Here is a 20,817-nt window from a genome sequence, read left to right on the forward strand (position 1 = left end):
ACATTGTAGAATAATAGTGAATACATCAAAACTATGAAAGAACACATATGGAATCATGTAGTAACCAAAAAAGTGTTAAAAAAACCTAAATATATTTTATATTGAGATTCTTCAAAGTAGCCATCCTTTGCCTTGATGACACCTTTGCACACTCTTGGCATTCTCTCAACCAGCTTCACCTGGAATGCTGAGCACTTGTTGGCTGCTTTTCCTTCACTCTAACTCATCCCAAACCATCTCAATTGGGTTGAGGTCGGGGGATTGTGGAGGCCAGGTCATCTGATGCAGCACTCCATCACTCTCCTTCTTGGTCAAATGATAGTCCCACTAAGTGCAAACCAGATGGGATGGAGTATCGCTGCAGAATGCTTTGGTAGCCATGCTGGTTAAGTGTGCCTTGAATTCTAAATGACTCACTGGCAATGTCACCAGCAAAGCACCCCCACACCATCACACCTCCTCCTTGCTTCACGGTGGGAACTACACATGCAGAGATCATCCGTTCACCTACTCTGCATCTCAAAGACACAGTGGTTGTAACCAAAATCTAAAATTTTAACTCATCAGACTAAAGGACAGATTTCCACCAGTCTAATGTCCATTGCTCGTGTTTCTTGGCCCAAGCAAGTCTCTTCTTCTCATTGGTGTCCTTTAGTAGTGGTTTCTTTGCAGCAATTCAACCATGAACACCTGCTTCATGCAGTCTTCTCTGAACAGTTGATGTTGAGGTTTGTCTGTTACTTGAAACTCTGCGAAGCATTTATTTGGGCTGCAATTTGAGGCTGGTAACTCTAATGAACTTATCCGCTGCAGCAGAGGAAACTCTGGGTCTTCCTTTCCTGTGGCGGTCCTCAGAGTCAGGTTCATCATGCCGCTTGGTTTTTGCAACTGCAGAAATTTTCCGGATTGATTTACCTTCATGTCTTAAAGTAATGATGGACTGTTGTTTCGCTTTGCTTATTTGAGCTATTCTTTTACCAAATAGGGCTCTTATGTATACCACCCCTACCTTGTCACAACACAACTGATTGGCTCAAACATTAAGGAAAGAAATTCTACAAAGGAACTTTTAACTTCTTGGATATAGGGGGCGCTCTTTTAATTTATGTATAAAAAAATGTACCCGTTTTAAGCGCAATATTTTGTCACGAAAAGATGCTCGACTATGCATATAATTGGCAGCTTTGGAAAGAAAACACTCTAAGGTTTCCAAAACTGCAAAGATATTATCTGTGAGTGCCACAGAACTCATGCTACAGGCGAAACCAAGATAAAACTTCAACCAGGAAATGGGCAGAATTTTTGAAGCTCTGTTTTCCATTGTCTCCTTATATGGCTGTGAATACGCCGGGAATGAGCCTGCCCTTCCTATCGTTTCTCCAAGGTGTCTGCAGCATTGTGACGTATTTGTAGGCATATCATTGGAAGATTGGCCATAAGAGACTACATTTACCAGGGGTCCGCCCAGTGTCCTTTGTCTAAATTGGTGCGTAATCTACAAGCTGCACGCAGTCATCCAGTGATTGAGAGGAGAGAGGAGGCTTTCAACGAACGATATATCATGAAGAGATATGTGAAAAACACCTTGAGGATTGATTCTAAACAACGTTTACCATGTTTCAGTCGATATTATGGAGTTAATTTGGAAAAAAGTTATGCGTTTTGAAGACTGAATTTTCGTTTTTTTTTGGTAGCCAAACGTGACGCACCAAACGGAGCAATTTCTCCTAAACAAATAATCTTTCAGGAAAATCTGAGCATTTGCTATCTAACTGAGAGTCTCCTCATTGAAAACATCTGAAGTTCTTCAAAGGTAATGATTTTATTTGAATGATTTTCTGGTTTTTGTGAAAATGTTGCCTGCTAATGCTAAAGCTAAATGCTACGCTAGGTGCGCTAGGTGTTACACAAATGCTTGTTTTGCTATGGTTGAGAAGCATATTTTGAAAATCTAAGATGACAGTGTTGTTAACAAAAGGCTAAGCTTGAGAGCTAGCATATTAATTTCATTTCATTTGCGATTTTCATGAATAGTTAACGTTGCGTTATGGTAATGAGCTTGAGGCTGTATTCACGATCCCGCTAAGAGCTGAGGGGGTCTATAACAAGCGACAACAGTGAGGTACTTGTTTCTGGAGAGAGGGATCTTTAAAAGTAGAAGCTCAAACTGTTTGGGCATAGACCTGGATAGTATGACAGAACTCTGCAGGCTCTCTACAGTAGATTTGCATTCCAGCCCCTTTAGCAGTTCTGTCTTGATGAAAAATGTTGTAATTGGGGTTGGAAATTTCAGAATTTTTGGTGGCCTTCCTAAGTCAGGATTCAGACACGGCTAGAACATCAGGGCTGGCGGAGTGTGCTAAAGCAGTGAATAAAGCAAACTTAAGGAGCAGGCTTATGATGTTAACATGCATGAACCCAAGGCCTTTACAGTTGCATAAGTCGACAAATGATAGCGCCTGGTGACAGAGGGCCTGGGTTAACCTCTACATCACCAGGATGAGGGTACGGCTAAAGGCTATAAGAACTGGTCGTCTAGTGCTTTGGGAACAGAGAAAAAAGGAGCAGGTTTCTGGGCGTGGTAGGATAGATTCAGGGCATAATGTACAGACAGGGGTATGTTAAGGTGCCTATACAAGGGGGCTATCTGAGGCTATGCTGCTATGTTGAGCAGGACTAGGGGCTCTTCAGTAAAATAAAACAATGAAAGCTGCCCTAAACAGTAGACAAGGCATATTGACATTAGAGAAAGGCATAAAGCAATCACAGGTGTTGATTGGGAGAGGTAAGACAGCAACGGGTGAGACAACGGGTAAACAGCTAGGACAACAACAATGGGTAAATGGCGATGAATGGGCAGAGAGGGTCAGTTAGCTACACACAGGGCCTGAGTTAGGGGCTGGGGCCGACAGATAAACAAAATGAAGTACCCTGTTAATGAACAGTCCAGCTGGCATCGGCTGTGTAGCCGAGAGAGCATAGGGTCCAATGAACAGCAATAGATGAAACAGGGAGCCGTTTGGTAGTCGATTACTACGCTAGGCGAGCGGGAGACACGGCGTTCAGGAAGCTAGCGGGCCGGGACTTGCAGATGGATCACCACCAACATCCAAGACGCAGTAGCCAGTTGAGAGCACATCGGCCGAATTACGTCAGCAGACCAGTCATGATGGATCGGCGGGGCTCCGTGTCGACAAAGGGTCCAGGCCAGCTGGCAAGAAAAGTATTGTAGTTGGTGTACTTCGTTTGCTAACCGGGAGATGGGCCTAGCTCGAGGCTAACTCATGCATGCTTCTGGACAAGGGCGTTAGCCGCAGTAGCCACTCGGTAGCAGCTAGCTAGCTACGAAGATCCTGTGTAATGGTCCAGAGCTTGTGGCAGGAATTAAGTTATGTAGTGGGGGAAGCAGTCCAATATGCTCAGGGCTGATATCGTGCTGTGCAAACTGGCAGGTATTTTCCGGGCTGTCCTGGCTAAAGCGGTTGGTGTCCAAGCTAAAGGTAAAGACCGCTAGCAGTGGCTAACAATGACTAAATAGCTAATTAGCTGGTTAGCTTCTGATGAAGGTTCCAGTTATAAGGTCTAAAAAAATTGCAGATCTGTACCACATTGGGGAAGGTGGGTTGCAGGAAGGTATATTTTATTCGAAAATTGAAAAAAGAGATTGAAATAATGAAATGTACACAAAAAAAAAAGAAAAAAACTAAATATTTACATGGTTCGAAAACAAACACTTCTTACTGCTGCGCCATCTTGGAAGAACTTCAAGGCAGGCAGGAGTCAGTAAACCAGAGGTGGGGCAACGGTACCGGGCGGCAGGCAGGCTCAGGGTAAGGCAGAGGTCGGTAATCTAGAGGGGGTCAAAGGTACAGGTCGGGTGCTCAGGGGCAGGCAGAGTGTTCAGGCAGGCGGGTTCGGAGTCAGGACAGGCAAGGGTCAAAGCCAGGAGGGTGAGAAAAGAGAGACTGAAAAAGTAGGGGCTGAGACACAAAATGCTGGTTGGCTTGAACAAACAAGATGAATTGGCAAAAGACAAACAGAGAACACAGGTATAAATACACAGGGGATAATGGAGAAGATGGGTGACACCTGGAGGGGGGTGGAGACAATCACAAAGACTGGTGAAACAGATCAGGGTGTGACAGCAAAGGGTGGCTACTTTGAAGAATGTCAAATATAAAATATATTTTGATTTGTTTAACACTTTTTTGGTTACTACATGATTCCACATGTGTTATTTCATAGCTTGATATCTTCACAATTATTCTACAATGTAGAAAATAGTAAAACACACACACACACACATCTGAATCTGAATGAAATATGGAAATGGAGGATCTTATCATTCAGTGCCTTTGAGCGGAGTCTAAATTATATATACAGTGTACACACACACACACACACACACACACACACACACACACACACACACACACACACACACACACACACACACACACACATGCATGGCACACGCACACATAGAGGAGATCTGCATGGAGGAATGGGCCAAAATACCAGCAACAGTGTGTGAAAACCTTGTGAAGACTTACAGAAAACGTTTGACCTCTGTCATTGCCAACAAAAGGTATATAACAAAGTATTGAGATGAACTTTTGTTATTGACCAAATACTTATTTTCCACCATAATTTGCAAATAAATTCATTAAAAATCCTACAATGTGATTTTCTGGATTTTTTTTCTCATTTTGTCTGTCATAGTTGAAGTGTATATATGATAAAAATTACAGGCCTCTCCCATCTTTTTAAGTGGGAGAACATGCACAATTGGTGGCTGACTAAATACTTTTTTGCCCCACTGTAGATGCTTGCACATGCATACAACACATGCACACCTGTGCACAGACACAAAATCACACGCACGCACAAACACACATACACTTTTCCCAGCACCAGAGTGCTTTACCATAGTAGACAGTGACAGCAAGACGACGTAACATATCCTTAATGTTTACACTTACACATTGTGTAGCATGGCACCCTCTGAAGAATGAAGTATGGGCAACTTTGCCTTGTGCCTACGCTCAATTGAGGTGAGAGAAAAGCTGTGAAAACATTTTGGGATCACCTTAGTAGAGATCATAAAATCCAGATTCAATATGACTTATTGGTGGGGTTTAAGTTCAATTATAAACTGGGTGGTTCGAGCCCTGAATGCTGATTGGCTGACAGATGTGGTATGTCAGACCGTATACCACGGGTATGACAAAATATTTATTTGTACTGCTCTAATTACGTTGGTAACTAGTTTATAATAGCAGTAAGGCACCTCGGGGGTTTGTGGTATATGGCCAATATACCACGGCTAAGGGCTGTATCCAGGCACTCCGCGTTGCGTCGCGCATAAGAACAGCCCTTAGCCATCTTATATTGGCCATATACCACAACCCCTTGTGCCTTATTCCTTAAATAACACAGTGGGGGGTTTAAACTTTCCTCTCCATACAGGGCTACACACATACACAACTCCGAAGACATTATTTAAAGGTTAACTCCATCAACAAAAAGAGCATAATGACTACAAATATGACCTCACGTAGTTAAACTGGCATTGACATGGACCTTGCTCCTGGCATGGTGGAGAGGCCAGAGCATTACTAATCTCTGATCCTTTATTTAATGAGAGCACCAGGGCCAGACATTCCCCCTCTCTCTAATTCCCTGCTTGTCTGTCGACACACTTGATGATATAGAAGCAGGGTAGAGGTGAGGTTCAGACTGGGTTGAGAGTGGCGTTTTTGTTGGACTGCCATTTTATACACTCAACAGTCTACAGTGCGAACCAATGCAGTTCCTCAGTTCCAGCTTGCTTTTCTCGTGCTGCTGGGACAGCTTGACTGAACCATTGGCTGCCAAGTGCAACATTACCATATAGGTTCCACTTGGAGGGAGAAAATTGCATAATTTGTATATACAAGGGAAAATGTTGGCTAATTGTGAGGCCTAATCAGAATTAGAATGAGACAAAAAAATCCATCACATTCCGCTCTGGGACGCAATGGTGGAAAAGGATCATTGGGAGTGTGAGAGTGTATGTGCACAGATGTGTGCGATCGCCTGTCAGTGCACGTGAGCATGGTTATCGAGATGCAGCGATGTCAGTGATGTGAGGATGTGTTTGTGTGTGTGTGTACTGCACAACGTACATGTATGCGTGTGTGTGTGTGTACTGCACAACTCCACTGCACAACTGAAACGCGTGAGTGCACGCGCATGTGTGTACTACTGAATGTGTCTGTGCGACAGCGAGCGAGAGCGATTAGCTCTCCCCTCACGTTTGTGTGTGTGTGTTACTGGAGATTGTGTATTTGTGTGTGTCTCTGCAGCTGCGTGTATGCATGTGTGTGTGCATGAGCGCATGTGTGTGCGCATGTTGCTAGAGTGTGTTCCTGAAGCGTGTGTGTGTTGCTGTGAGAGGTCAGAGGGCTTGGCTAACACTGATGAATGTCACAAAACACCAAATCAACCCAGAGCCACTTAATTTAGTTAGATTGCATAAGGAGTGCCTGTCATGCCAAATAGTGTCCACTTGACAAAAAGTGTCCCCCCTGTGTCACAATGGGACTCGATAAGCTATCAGCGCCCGTTGCTAGGGCCGTTGCTAAAACTTGACAAATTCTGCCTGGCTATGTAATGAAATAAAAAAATCGATAGCATTCGTTCCTATGCTGGTTGCTATGTTCTGATTGTTATGAGGCATGCGGAGAGAGAGTTGCCTGGAAATGGAGGCGAGTGCAGTCAAAAGACTGGGGAGAATGCTATCAAGTTACAGGTTACTGGGGAGGGGGGGCAGGAGGGGGACAGGGGGAGCAGGTAGCTGACTAGTAGTGTCTATTCAGAAGACTGATGGTCTGGGGGTAGAAGCTGTTGGCCAGTCTGTTAGTTTTAGACATGATGCTCCTGTACTGCCCACGTCACAGTGATGGAAGCGGGAGAACAGGCCGTAGCTCGGTTGGTCCCTGATTAACTTTTTGGCCTTCCTGCGACACCTGGTGTTGTAGGTGTCCTGCCCCATAATATCTGGCACTATGTCCTTCCTAAATCATGGCATTGAACGTTTCAGCAGACCTTTAGCCCTCCATAACTGGCTAAGTGACCATTGCACCTCTTTGAGTGTTGTTACATCTGCCCTCAACTTCTCATCCTAACCGGCTGCCACTCTTCCAGTGCTCTCTCTCCCTCTTCCTCCCTCTCTGTGTGTGTGTGTGATTGTGTGGGTAGAGACAGGTGTGCAGGAGGTAGAGCAGATCCCCACCAGCTGCAACCTATTCCATAAACAAGACCTCTACAAATACTCTGCACTGCCACTTCTACGCTGCCAGATCATAATCTCTGCTCAGTCATTTTAGACGTTTGTTCCTGCTTAGATCCTGTTTTCAAGTTATGCCTGTTTACCCATGCCTGACAGCTTTCTCCTCTCCGTTACAGTTCTGCCTGCTCTGACTTTGACCCGTCTCCAGTCCCACGTCTCGTCAGTCCTGCTACTCCGTGCTGGACCCCCCACTCCACTGGGTCCTTGGATTCCTCTCCGGACTCCGGACCTGCTTTCCCAGTCCTTTACCTTTCTTCCGGCAATATCGTTACCCATTATAAAGGTAACACCTTTTACTGGCAACATAGAACGTATCCCCACTCTGAATATTCCACTGATTAACTCAGCGTGTACTTTCACAAAGTGCAACGGCACTGGGACAAAACCCATTTCAATACCCTGAACTAACACACTGGAACCACAGTATGTATCGTCGGATAAGGGAAACACATCAGACAATATAAACGACTGCGCCGCACCAGTATCTCTAAGGATTTTAACCGGACGCTGAAGTGCTTCGTCATTCGTTAGGGAAACAAACCCTTCGAAAATGTATGGTTCATAACTGTGGTCGGGGACTGTGACTTTCAAACTACAGTTACCCTGAGGCACCTGTTTCGTTTCAGACCTCACAACCGTACGAATTAGAGCAACACCTGTTGGCGGCTTGGCAGAAAGAGGCATCCCTTGTTTGCGTTTTAGCAGGAAGCAATCATTAGTCATATGTTCCACCTTCTGACAATAGAAAAAGTGACGCTCATTTTTCTTGCGTGCTTGATATACTACTGCTGGCCGACTAGGGCTAAAAGTAGGCAACTCAGTGGCTCTACTCTCAGTAGGACCCGAAAACACGCTCTTGTGCATCAACGAGTCTCCCCCTGGTGGCTGACCTGCTGTACGCCCCCCCGATTGTTTGTGTACTTTCCCCTGGTCATCCAGACCAGGGGAACATGGTCCGTGACCAGGGTAAAGTGGGTACCTAACAGGTAATATTTGAGAGAATGTCTAGCGCCCACTTCATCGCTAGACACTTTCTCAACAATTGTGCTTTTTTTTCTATGCATCAGCTTTCGGCTGATGTACATGATGGGGTGCTCCTCCCCATCGTGTATCTGGGACAGAATGGACCCTAGTCCCGTATCACATGCATCCGTCTGGACCACCATCGGCATCTGGAAATCGGGCATTACGAGAATCGGATGGGATCACAGAGCTTCCTTCAGACGGCTGAATGCCGCTTCTGTCTCGTCCGTCCATTTCACTGTTTTCGAGAGGCGGGCCCTGGTTAGATATGTGAGGGGGGAAGCTATAGCTGCAAAGTTGGGGATAAACCGGCTATAGTATCCTGCCAGTCCCAGGAAGGACTTGACCCGTGTCTTGGTGCGTGGAACGGGCCAGTCACGTACTGCCTGAACCTTCCTCTCCTGGGGCTTGACGTTCCCCCGTCCTATCAAATACCCTAGGTACTCCACCTCCTTGAACCCTAGTTTGCATTTCTTGGGATTCGCGGTCAACCTTGGCTTGTCTGAGCGCGTCCAGCACTGCCTGGAGCCGAGTCAGGTGCTTTTTCCAACCTTGGCTGTGGATGATGATATCATCCAGATAGGCCACTGCGTACTACTGGTGAGGTCGATGCACTCTGTTCATCAGTCGCTGGAATGTGGGTGGGGCTCCGTGGAGACCAAACGGGAGCACCTGGAACTGATACAAACCGTCTGGTGTCGAACACCGTCTTCTCCCGGGAAGAGGCTGCCAATATCCTTTGGTCAGGTCAAGGGTGCTGATGTACTGGGCCTTTCCCAATCGGTCGATGAACTCGTCCACCCTCGGGATGGGGTAGGCGTCAAATAAGCTTATGTTGTTCACACCCTGGAAATCATTACAGAAGCGGAGGCTACCGTCCGGTTTGGGCACGAACACGGTGGGGCTGCACCATGCACTGTGGGACTCTTCAATGACCCCCATCCTTAGCATAGCCTTCCCTTCTGGTTTCACGGCCTTCCTTCGGGACTCCGGAATCCGTTATGGCCTCTTTTGTACTGTTTCCCTGGGCCGGGTACGGATATGGTGTTCAATGAGGCTCTTACACTCTGGGTATTATATTTGTGTATCCATACGCATAATATTTGGGGTATTATAGCAAGTTAGTGTGCCCTTTCAGGCCTGTTAAGAGGGTTAGTAATTATTAGTTGGTCAAGCCTAAGATGACGCATGTTACTTTGGAAATTTTATTAGGTCCCATCCTTTTCGATGTCCTTATAGGAATTTGTCATATTCTGTCCATTGTCATTCGTAATGGCCTAGTCATTAATGTGTTACTACTGCCACATAGTGGTGATTTAGTTTAAGCCCTTTTATACAGTGCCTTCAGAAAGGATTCATGCCCCTTGACTTAAAAAAATATGTATATTTATCTTCCAGCCTGAATATGCCACGCCAAGACCATAGAGAGCCCTTGGTTCTATATGGTGTAGTAGGTCAGGGCGTGACTAGGGGGTGTTCTAGCTCAATATTTCTATGTTGGTGTTTTGTATGGTTCCCAATTAGAGGCAGCTGGTAATCGTTGCCTTTAATTGGGGATCATATTTAGGTAGCCATTTTCCCCCCCTGTGTTTGTGGGATATTGTTTTGTGTTTGTGCATGTGCACCACTACTTTCACGTTTCGTTGGTGGTTTATTGTTTTGAAGTTTCACCGACTTAAAGATGTGGAACTCTACATACGCTGCGCCTTGGTCTGTCTTTAATCATGAGCGTGAGAGAATGTAAAATTTACTAAATTGAGATTCTATGTCAAATTGGAATCTTGTTTTTAGAAAAATGTCGGAAATAATAAAAAATTCAAACCTCAAATGTTTTGTATCAATAAGTATTTAACCTCCTTGTTAGGGCAAGCCTAAATCATTTCAGGAGTATACATGTTCTTTAATAAATCACAAAATAAGTTGCACAGACTCATTCTGTGTTAACAAATAGTGGGTAACATGATTGTTTAATGACTACCCCATCTCTGGACCCCACATACAGTTTATGTTTACATACACTTAGGTTTGGAGTCAGAAAACTAGTTTTCAACCACTCCACACATTTCTTGTTAACAAACTATAGTTTTGCCAAGTTGGTTAGGACATCTACTGTGTGCATGACAACTCATTTTAATTCCAACAATTGTTTACAGACAGATTATTTCACTTATAATTTGCTGTATCACAATTCCAGTGGGTCAGAAGTTTACATACACTAAGTTGACTGTGCCTTTAAACAGCTTGGAAAATTCCAGAAAATTATGTCAAGGCTAGAAACTTATGATAGGCTAATTCACATCATTTCAGTCAATTGGAGGTGACCTGTGGATGTATTTCAAGGCCTATCTTCAAACTCAGTGCCTCTTTGATTGACATCATGGGAAAATTAAAAGAAATCAGCCAAGACTTCAGAATTATTCTTTGTAGAACTCCACAAGTCTGGTTCATCCTTGGGAGCAATTTCCAAACACCTGAAGGACCAAGTTCCAGAACAACAGCAAATGACCTTGTGAAGATGCTGGAGGAAACAGGTACAAAAGTATATATATCCACAGTAAACGAGTCCTATATAGACATAACCTGAAAGGCTGCTCAGCAAGGAAGAAGCCACTGCTTCAAAACCGCCATAAAATAGCCAGACTACGGTTTGCAACTGCACATGGGGATAAATGTCCTCTGGTCAGATGAAACAAAATTGAACTGTTGGCCATAATGGCCATCGTTATGTTTGGAGGAAAAAGGGGAGGCTTGCAAGCCGAAGAACACCATCCCAATCGTGAAGCACGCGGGTGGCAGCATCATGTTGTGGGGGTGCTTTGCTGCAGGAGGGACTGGTGCACTTCACAGAATAGATGGCATCATGAGGAGGACAATTTTGTGGATATATTGAAGCAACATCTGAAGACATTAGTCAGGAAGTTAACGCTTGGTCGCAAATGGGTCTTCCAAATGGACAATGACCCCAAACATACTTCCAAAGTTGTGGCAAAATGGCTTAAGGACAACAAAGTCAAGGTATTGGAGTGGCCGTCACAAAGCCCTGACCTTAATACAATAGAAAATCTGTGGGCAGAACTGAAAAAGCATGTGCGAGCAAGGAGCCCTACAAAACCGACTCAGTTACCCCAGCTCTGTCTGGAGAAATGGTTCCAAAATTCACCCAATTTATTGTGGAAACATGTGGAAGGCCACCTGAAATGTTTGACCCAAGTTAAACACTATAAAGGCAATGCTACAAAATACTAATTGAGTGTATGTGTCATGACTTCCACCCGAAGTCGTTTCCTCTCCTTGTTCGGGCGACGTTCGGCAGTTGGCGTCTCTGGTCTTCTAGCCATCGTCGATCCACTTTTCATTTTCCATTGGTTTTGTCTTGTTTTCCTACATACCTAGTTTTCATTTCCCTCATTTATTGTTGTGTATTTAACCCTCTGTTCCCCCCATGTCTTTGTGTGGAATTGTTTGTTGTTAGTGCTTGTGCACATGTTTACTGGTGCGCGTCAGGTTTTGTACCCATGTTGGTTATTTCTTTATGCAGTTGGTTTTGCAATTAAACTACTCTGGCTATTACCTAGTTCTGCTCTCCTGCGTCTGACTTTCCGTGCCATCAGTTACGCACCCCCTTACAGTATGTAAACTTCTGACCCACTGGGAATGTGATGAAATAAATAAAATATGAAATAATCATTCTCTCTACTAATATTCTGACATTTCACATTCTTTAAAAAAAAGTATTGATCCTAACTGACCTAAGACAGGGAATTTTTACTAGGATTAAATGTCAGGAATGGTTAAAAACTGAGTTTGAATGTATTTGGCTAAGGTGTATGTAAACTTCCAACTTCAACTATATATAATGATCTGTAAGGTTCCTCATTCGAGTAGTGAATTTTAAGCACAGATTCAACCACAAAGACCAGGAAGGTTTTCAATGTCTTGGAAAGAAGGGCACTGATTGGTAGATGTGTAAATGTAAAAAAAGCAGATGCTGAATATCCCTTGAGCACAGTGACGTTATTAATTAGGCTTTGGTTGGTGTATCAATACACTCAGTCACTACAAAGACACAGGCGTACTTCCTAACTCAGTTGCCGGAGAGGAATGAAACTGCTCAGGGATTTCACCAGGAAGCCGATGATGATTTTAAAATATGAGAAAACTGAGGATGGTAAAAAGAAGGAAGCCTGTACAGAATACAAATATTCCAAAACATGCCTCCTGCTTGCAACAAGGTACTTTAGTAATACTGCAAAAATGTGGCAAAGAAATTAACTTTATGTGCTGAATACAAAGCGTTATGTTTGGGGCAAATCCAACAAAACACATCACTAACTACCACTCTATATATTTTCAAGCATGGTGGTGCCTGCATCATGTTATGGGTATGCTTGTCATCGGCAAGGACTAGGGAGGTTTCTTTGGATAAAAAGAAACGGAATACAGGTAAAATCCGAGTGTTAAAGGGAAACATGGTTCAGTCTGCTTTCCAACAGACACTGGGAGACAAATTCACCTTTCAGCAGAACAATAACTTATAACACAATACCAAATCCTAACGAGAGTCGCTAACCAACAATGAATGTTCCTGAGTGCCCTGGTTAAAGTTTGACTTAAAAATCTATGGCAAGACTTGAAAATGGCTGTCCAGCAATGATCAACAATCAACTTGACAGAGCTTGTTTCTAATGAATAATGGGCAAATAATGTACAATTCAGGTTTGCAAAGCTCTTATAGACTTACCCTAATAAATTCACAGCTATAATCGCTGCCAAAGGTTTTTCTACAAAGTATCCACTCAGGGGTGTGAATGCTTGTGTAAATGAGATATTTGTGTATTTCATTTTCAATCAATTTGTAAAAACATGTTTTCACTTTGTCATTATGGGCTTTTGTGTGTAGATGGGTGGAGACAAAATCTATGAAGTCCTTTTTTTATTTAGGCAGTAACACAACAAAATGTGGAATAAGTCAAGTGGTATGAATACTTTCTGAAGTAATATGTAGTAATATGTTATAGTGATGCCTTTATAGTTCATATTTTTCGTGGTGTCAACATAATGTCATTGTATTTCTATGTACAGTATGTCATCCTAATATTAATGGCACTTTGTATTCTGCTCTGCAGTGCTTCCCTTCTCTCTTTTGTCCCACACATTTACTAATGAGCTGATGCTGATTCAATTTAATTTAACATGCAATATCAAGAGTAATATGCAGTCACCTCCTGATAAATGAGTGAGTAAATTCATGTCTTTATCGACGTAATGCACATGCTTAAACGCAGACTCAGTGATATGATGTGAACACAAGCAGCAGTGTGAGATATTGCAAAGTGAGGGAAAAGAAAATGGCTGCACTTGTCATCACCCATAAAGATAATGGTGAGCATCTGTGCACATGCACAGGACTTTTTCTTCCTTCTCATGCAGCATGACAGTTGTGTGACAGCAGTCAGTAATTATGTGATTTTTCATCCACAGACATTCTCCTACAATCCTTTTTTTAAAGGACGTGAAGAGAAAGGATGTGAGGAATTGAAGAAAGACAAATTGACAAAGAACCTATCCCTGAATCCCAAATCAAACCCTAGCCCTTACACCCTATGCACTGTGTAGACCTGATGTGGTTTGAAAGGTATAAGCAATATGGTGACAATTCTACCTAGCCTATTAGAGGGCAAGATGGAGCTGCTGTAGCCCAGCATATGTGAGTGTTGCGATCTGGACAAGTCTCCCAGTCCCTGCCGCTGAAAAACATCCCCACAGCATGATGCTGCCACCACCATGCTTCACCGTAGGGATGGTGCCAGGTTTCCTCCAGATGTGATGCTTGGCATTCAAGCAAATCTTGGTTACATCAGACCATGGTCTGAGAATCTTTAGGTTCTTTTGGCAAACTCCAAGCGGGCTCTCAGGTTCTTTTGGCAAACTCCAAGCGGGCTGTCATGTGCCTTTTACTGAGGTGTGGCTTCCATCTGACCACTCTACCATAAAGGTCTGATTGGTGGAGTGCTGCAGAGATGGTGGTCCTTCTGGAAGGTTCTCCCATCTCCACAGAGGAACTCTAGACCTCTGTCAGAGTTTGGTCACCTCCTTGAACAAGGTCCTTCTCCCCCGATTGCTCAGCTTGACTGGACGGCCAGCTTTAGGTGGTTCCAAACCTGGTGGTTCCAAACTTCTTCCATTCAAGAATGATGGAGGCCACTGTGTTCTTGGGGACCTTCAATGCTACAGAAATGTTTTGGTACACTTCCCCAGATCCCTGCCTCGACACAATCCTGTCTTCGAGCTCTATGGACCTCATGGCTTTGTTTTTGCTCTGATATGCACTGTCAACTGTGGGACCTTATATAGACAGGTGTGTGCCTTTCCAAATTTTGTCCAATCAATTAGATTTACCACTGGTGGACTCAAATCAAGTTGTAGAAACATCTCGAGGATGATCAATGGAAACAGGATGCACCTGAGCTCTACTTTGAGTCTCATAGCAAAGGGTCTGAATACTTATGTAAATAAGGTATTTCTGTTTGAAATGTAAACATTTTTTGTTTGTTGCTTTGTCATTATAGGGTATTGTGTGTAGATTGCTTAGAAAAAAAGTATATTTATTCAATTTTAGAACAAGGCTGTAAATGTAACAAAATGTGGGAAAAGTCAAGGGGTTGGAATACTTTCCGAAGGCACTGTGCATGTCGGAGAGGCATGTTTGTTCTACATAACATATTGACATCTAACCATTCCAAAACGTTGTGTTCTGCTCAACGAACCCCTGATCTATATGCAACCTGTGTGTTTTTCTTTCTGTGTCCTACTCATCTGTCTTCTCCCCTTTCCTTTGTACTCTGCTCTTGTTCGCCAGGATCCAGGGGCTCTGCCATTCTGCCTACCGTATCCCTTCCCTAGACTTGGACCCATGACCAACCACTCTCCAAGATCCCACTTTTCATGACATTATCTACAGCTGTCTACAGCTACTGTTATTGTCGTGTTGCTTAATCGAATCTGTTAAGAAACTGCACTTGCCATATCATCCTAGGCACAGTGAGATACACAGATGCGCTACATACACTAGCACTGCAAACTCTCCAACAGCGAAGAGAGCAGCTGTGCCTGGAAGTCCCCCTTCCAAGACTGGCTGCCTGTGGAGGTAAAGTGACGTGCAGAACCACCCGTAGAACCCACCTCCTCTCCGTCCCACACACCAGAACTGAGAGATGAAAAAGAACAGCCATACACTACTTCTGCCAAATATTTTTGAGGATCCTCCTCTCATATGATGCACTTTACTTGTCATTCATACTTCTGTTTTCTCAACTAAATTGCTCTTTATTTTTTTATGTGTTGACTTTAGCCCATACCCATGTGGGTATATTAAATTAAATCAACCACTTCACTACACAACTGTTCCACAAAAATAGTAAAATGTTCATATTTCAATCTTAAATATTGACAGGTAGGTTCAAAATGATTAAACTGTCTGTTGTGTCCTGCATTATATTCAACCACAAGTGTCCTGCTGAATTACTGAGCTATGCCTATATGCCACGCGGTGGAGGAAGGGAGATAGGAACAAAGTAGGATAATAGGACTAATGAAAGCCTACTTTAGTAAGACATGACAAGGGGGGGTGAGCTCAACACATGCCAGCCAGACGAGCCAGTGTATGAATTGAACTGATTTGCACATGAATGAAGTGATACTAGCTGCATAGCAGCTCACGTTGCAATCTGAAAGGTAAGTTCACGTCCAGTTTACACATTTTCTTCGCCATTTTCCCGAAAAATGTAGAACCGTTTAAGACATGAATTTTCATGTTGTTAAAATGTTAACAAGGTACCCAAAAGCAGTTCAAAGTCATGTTTTCATCTTATTATCTCAACAAAACGTGTTTAAAAATCCCTAGAGTCGATGACCGTGCACCATATAACTGTAATTAGCGTCATAAAAAAGGCCACATCAAAGTCTGTTTAAGCAAGAGAAATCTGTGGTGGAAGGTGGCCTAGCTACAGCGGTGTTTGCCAGACTATGAGCCATCCCGAAAATGGCCTACAAACTAGTATGACCAATATATGGAAATATGAGACTCTGACAAACATGATGGTGTTCATTTTGCTCTACACCCCCCAGAAGCGTCACAGGACTCATCTGAGGTTAGTACCGCCGATCTTCCAACTTCTCCCTGTAGTGTCAGAACAGTTTGGGCTACACCTTTCCCTCTATAGAAAGGTGAGACTCTCAAGAGTGCTTAGGAGTATTTATGTCTGTAATAAAGCCTTTTTGGGGGGAAAAACTCATTCTGATTGGCTACGACCTCGCCCAGTCATGTGAAATCCATTGATTATCGAGTCCCATTGTGACTAAGTGGGGGGACACTTTTTGTCAAGAGGACACTATTTGGCATGACAGACCCATTAGAACAGAACACCACCTAACAATGGACACTGGGATCTATATAAGGCCACTCTGCTCTGCTGTGTATGCTGTAGAGAACACAGGCATGTGATAATCACTCTCCAATCCCTTCACATATACAAGTGATACATTCACCAGAGCAGCTTGATGGACAAAATTCACAACTTAACACTACAGCTGTTAGTTGCCATTAGCTATGAGTGTTCCACAGCCATTTGCCAGTTCGTAATGAGCAGCCAGGTGTGAACTACAGACCTCATTGGAGAGGCAATTTTTTTTGTTGTTGTTTTTTTTAACCTTTATTTAACTAGGCAAGTCAGTTAAGAACAAATTCTTATTTACAATGACGGCCTAGGAACAGTGGGTTAACTGCCTGTTCAGGGGCAGAACGACAGATTTGTACCTTGTCGGCTCGGGGATATGAACTTGCAACCTTTCAGTTACTAGTCCAATGCTCTAACCAATAGGCTACCCTGCCGCCCCTGCCGCCCCAATGCTAAGTCATTCCATTTTGTCAGACCGCTACAGAACAATCTATCAATACAAATTCAAATTAGGAAGAGTAACACTGAATAATGTTAGCCAAGCGCAATAGATAAATGGTCATGCAACATATATTTTCACTCATCCTCATACTTTGAGATAATCAACTCAGCAACAAAGCTATAGAGAATAGAACATAATAGTAAACTTCAAAATCATAAATTACAAGTGGCAATGTTGGTCAAATCGTGAGCAGTGGGAGCTACAATATTCTGGGTTGGTATCTTTTCCAGAACTGGGAAAAGAGATGGAATTCCTTGTGCTATGTAAACCGTGACAGCAAGCATTCCGGCCCTGTTGACACAGGGAAACATATTTCTGTCAGCACCATCCAAATTTATGTTAGAGCCCCCGGCTCAGAGCGTAGCAGCAGTTAAACTAATCAATGGCAATGTGCTCCTCCATATGAGCCTGCTTACCGCCAAGCAGACCTGGGTTCAAATACTATTTGAAATCTTTCCAATATTTTGAGTGTTTGCTTTAGCTTGCTTAGAGGACCAGATGGGTGGGTTTTACAGGTTTGGGAAGATTTGATTGGTCCAATAAGCCAGGCAAACTTAATTGAGCACAGATCAAGTATTTTAAATGATATTAAATAGTATTTGAAACCAGGTCTGCCGCCAAGCTAACAGTAACAACAGCATGGAGAGAAAACAAAGACAGGAAGAGGAAATGCGACAACAGGCCCCGAAATGTGAGAAAACCAGCATTGCTGCTCCCATTATCACTGTAATTAAGAGTCAGCAACTGTTCCTGTTAGCTTGTGATCGCCAAGCACTCCGGCAACGTTCCCGGAGCACTCGGCAAACGTTCTGAGAGGGGCACAGATTAGCTTTCAGAGGCAGTGGCACGCGGTCAACCCAATTCTGTCCCTGTCCTTTCAGATCCCTATCAAGGGCGGACGATTACACAAGGTAAATCTCGGCGACAATAAGGGAGAGAAGGGGAAGAGTGTGTTTCTGATGCGTGCGATTGTCTGTTAGTGCTTGTGAGCATGGTTAGCGAGATGCAGTGTTGTGAGTGTGTGGTTGTGTACTGCAAAACTGTACCGCATCAGCTCATACATGCATGTGTGTGTGAGTGAGTGCTGCATTGCACAAATGTAACGCATGAGTGTGTCTGTGCCACAGCGAGCGAGAGAGATTAGCTCTCCACTCACGTCCCCGATTCCCCCTACCCGGTGAGCAGGCAGCAGTCATGGACCAGGGTATCCTCTACGTAGATGCCCCTTTCCTCGTTGCTGTGGACGACATCGCCATTGTGGTGCCAGAGCAGCGTGACCGAAGGGTCCAGGTAGGACACAGTGCACTGCAGAGGCAGCCGGTCCCCACGGAACACCACCTGTCTCTGGGACGGGAGCAGCTGAAACAGGGGCAGCTCCAGAGGCTCATCTGGAGAGGAGAGGAAGACACCAGGGAGAGGGTCAGGGAGAGGAGTAGAGGACGGGAAGGGTAGAACTCATTCATCCAGAGAGAAGGAGAGACTGGTGTGGTATTGGAATGGGAGGGGAGGAGGGGAATCAAAATGAATGATTCTCCATGACTGAAATCATGTCAGTAATACGGTATTGCAATTGTGAACGCACAAATATAAACATACAATATGCACAAATACACTTACACAAAAACACACATTATCAATCAGGAGAATTAACAAAAGCTGTGGGGAATATAGAGGATTTACAGTCATTCAAATCAGTCACTACCATAATAATTATGATTTTTGTGGATGTTGGCTATATAAAAATGCAGGTCAAGGGTTCAAAAGTTTTAGGAAAAGCTTAGAAAATGCTGGCACTGCCTGGCGCTGCATGCACGGACGCACTTCTACATACTGATCTGAGATCATTGCAGTGTACTGGCTCGCTGTGGTACCTTGAGAATTCCACTGAACACAGGGAACATGTTCGATTGGACACAAAGACACTTCCTTGGACATGCTCCAAGGAGCCAGCTAAGCAACGCTCTACCTTCAGTTCCATTCAGATCAATGGAGAGTGATAGCAGTACAGTGTGAAAGGCCATTCAGTACATGAATTGTAAACCTCTCCCATGTACGGCTGCTGATACATTCAGTTCAAACGCCTACATCTCCGGCTACATTACATCTACATTCTAAATGCTATGCAACAAAACTGACAGAGATCAGGGTTGGGGAGTAAGTGATTACATGTAAATCAGTTACATGCAATCTGATTAAATTTTTAAAACTGTAATCAGTTATGTTACAAGGAAACACATTGTAATAAGGTTACAGATACTTTAGACAAACTAGATGTTTACTTTTGAATCCATGTTGGTGAAAAAATACATTATGATAGCTTTCTGTTTTCTCAGTGATATTTCAATTTGTAAGTTTGTTCTACCTGAGCAAGTTTGACCACAAGTCAGAAACCACTATGATGAAACACTGAATGTGTTTTATGGATCCGTTCTGTCTTCTTCCAATGTCTCTTAAGGGGAAATAAATAAGATTACGATACTGAGTTAGTGTAATCCAAGATGGTGTAGCAGTCAGACGTCTTTGTCCTGTCGTGTCCCTTGTATATATCGTTTTACATATTTTTCGTCGCATATCCTTTAAAATATTATGCTTAACTTCATCATCTAAATACTCCCCTGTAACCCGCCTCACCCAATGTGGCGTGGATCTGCGTTGTTTTCCTAAAGTATTTCTATTTACTTCGGATCTGGAATCCCTCAACTGAAGCTAGCCAGCTAACTACCAGATATCAGTCAGCAAACCATTGCCAGCGGTCATCAGCTAACCTTCAGCTCGGAAAGCTCTCGCCAGTTCGAACAACGTGACTCTAACCAGAGCATAACGGACCTGTTATTTTTATCCCCGGATTCCTAATGCAAACTGAACATTTTCATCTGGATCTTCACAACTAGCTAACCGCAATCCCGGATGACTACTCCTGGCTAGCGTTTCCATCCCAGAGCAAGCACCAATTTAGCTTGAAGCTAGCCCGACCAGGGCTCCTGTGCTACCACCGAAGCATACTCCAGGGCTACAATATCGGACTGCTAGCCTCCTAGAGCTACTTGGAACCCTACTAATTCCATGACTGGTCTATCGACTTCACCGCACGAAGAGGCAAAAACAGACTTACCCCCATCGCAACTCCCCCCCCCCAAAGGCTAACTTTCTAGCCTCTGATATATGCTTGCTTGCTAACCCGGTCTGCTAACTGCTAAACTGCCGGGCCCTGGTCTGCTAACTGCTAGCTTGCCTGCCCGGTCTGCTAACTGCTAGCCCTTGCTAACTGCTTGCTTGCTAACCCGGTCTGCTAACTGCTAGCTTGCACTGGTCTACTAGCTGCTAGCTTGTTTAGCTCCGGCCTACTAACTGTTAGCTTGTTAGCCTTCTAACTGTCTGAATTGCGGTGTCCCCAGCCAGCCCAACTACTCACTGGACCCTTAAGTTCACTTGGCTACGCATGCCTCTCTCTAATATCAATATGCCTTGTCCATTACTGTCCTGGTTAGTGATTACTGTCTGAT

The 20,817-nt window shown here is 43.8% G+C and overlaps 1 protein-coding gene across 1 annotated transcript in view; it reads right to left on the reverse strand.

The window, feature by feature from the left end:
* LOC116373038 (adhesion G protein-coupled receptor A3-like) overlaps positions 1 to 20,817 on the reverse strand; it is a 70,980-nt gene that overhangs the window by 36,209 nt on the left and 13,954 nt on the right. Inside the window, exon 5 of the mRNA XM_031821751.1 lies at positions 18,489 to 18,702. Within this exon, the coding sequence (XP_031677611.1) occupies positions 18,489 to 18,702 (214 nt within the window). The remainder of the gene's footprint in view (positions 1 to 18,488; positions 18,703 to 20,817) is intronic.

Source organism: Oncorhynchus kisutch, linkage group LG4, assembly GCF_002021735.2.
Source record: "Oncorhynchus kisutch isolate 150728-3 linkage group LG4, Okis_V2, whole genome shotgun sequence".
Lineage (NCBI taxonomy): Eukaryota > Metazoa > Chordata > Actinopteri > Salmoniformes > Salmonidae > Oncorhynchus > Oncorhynchus kisutch.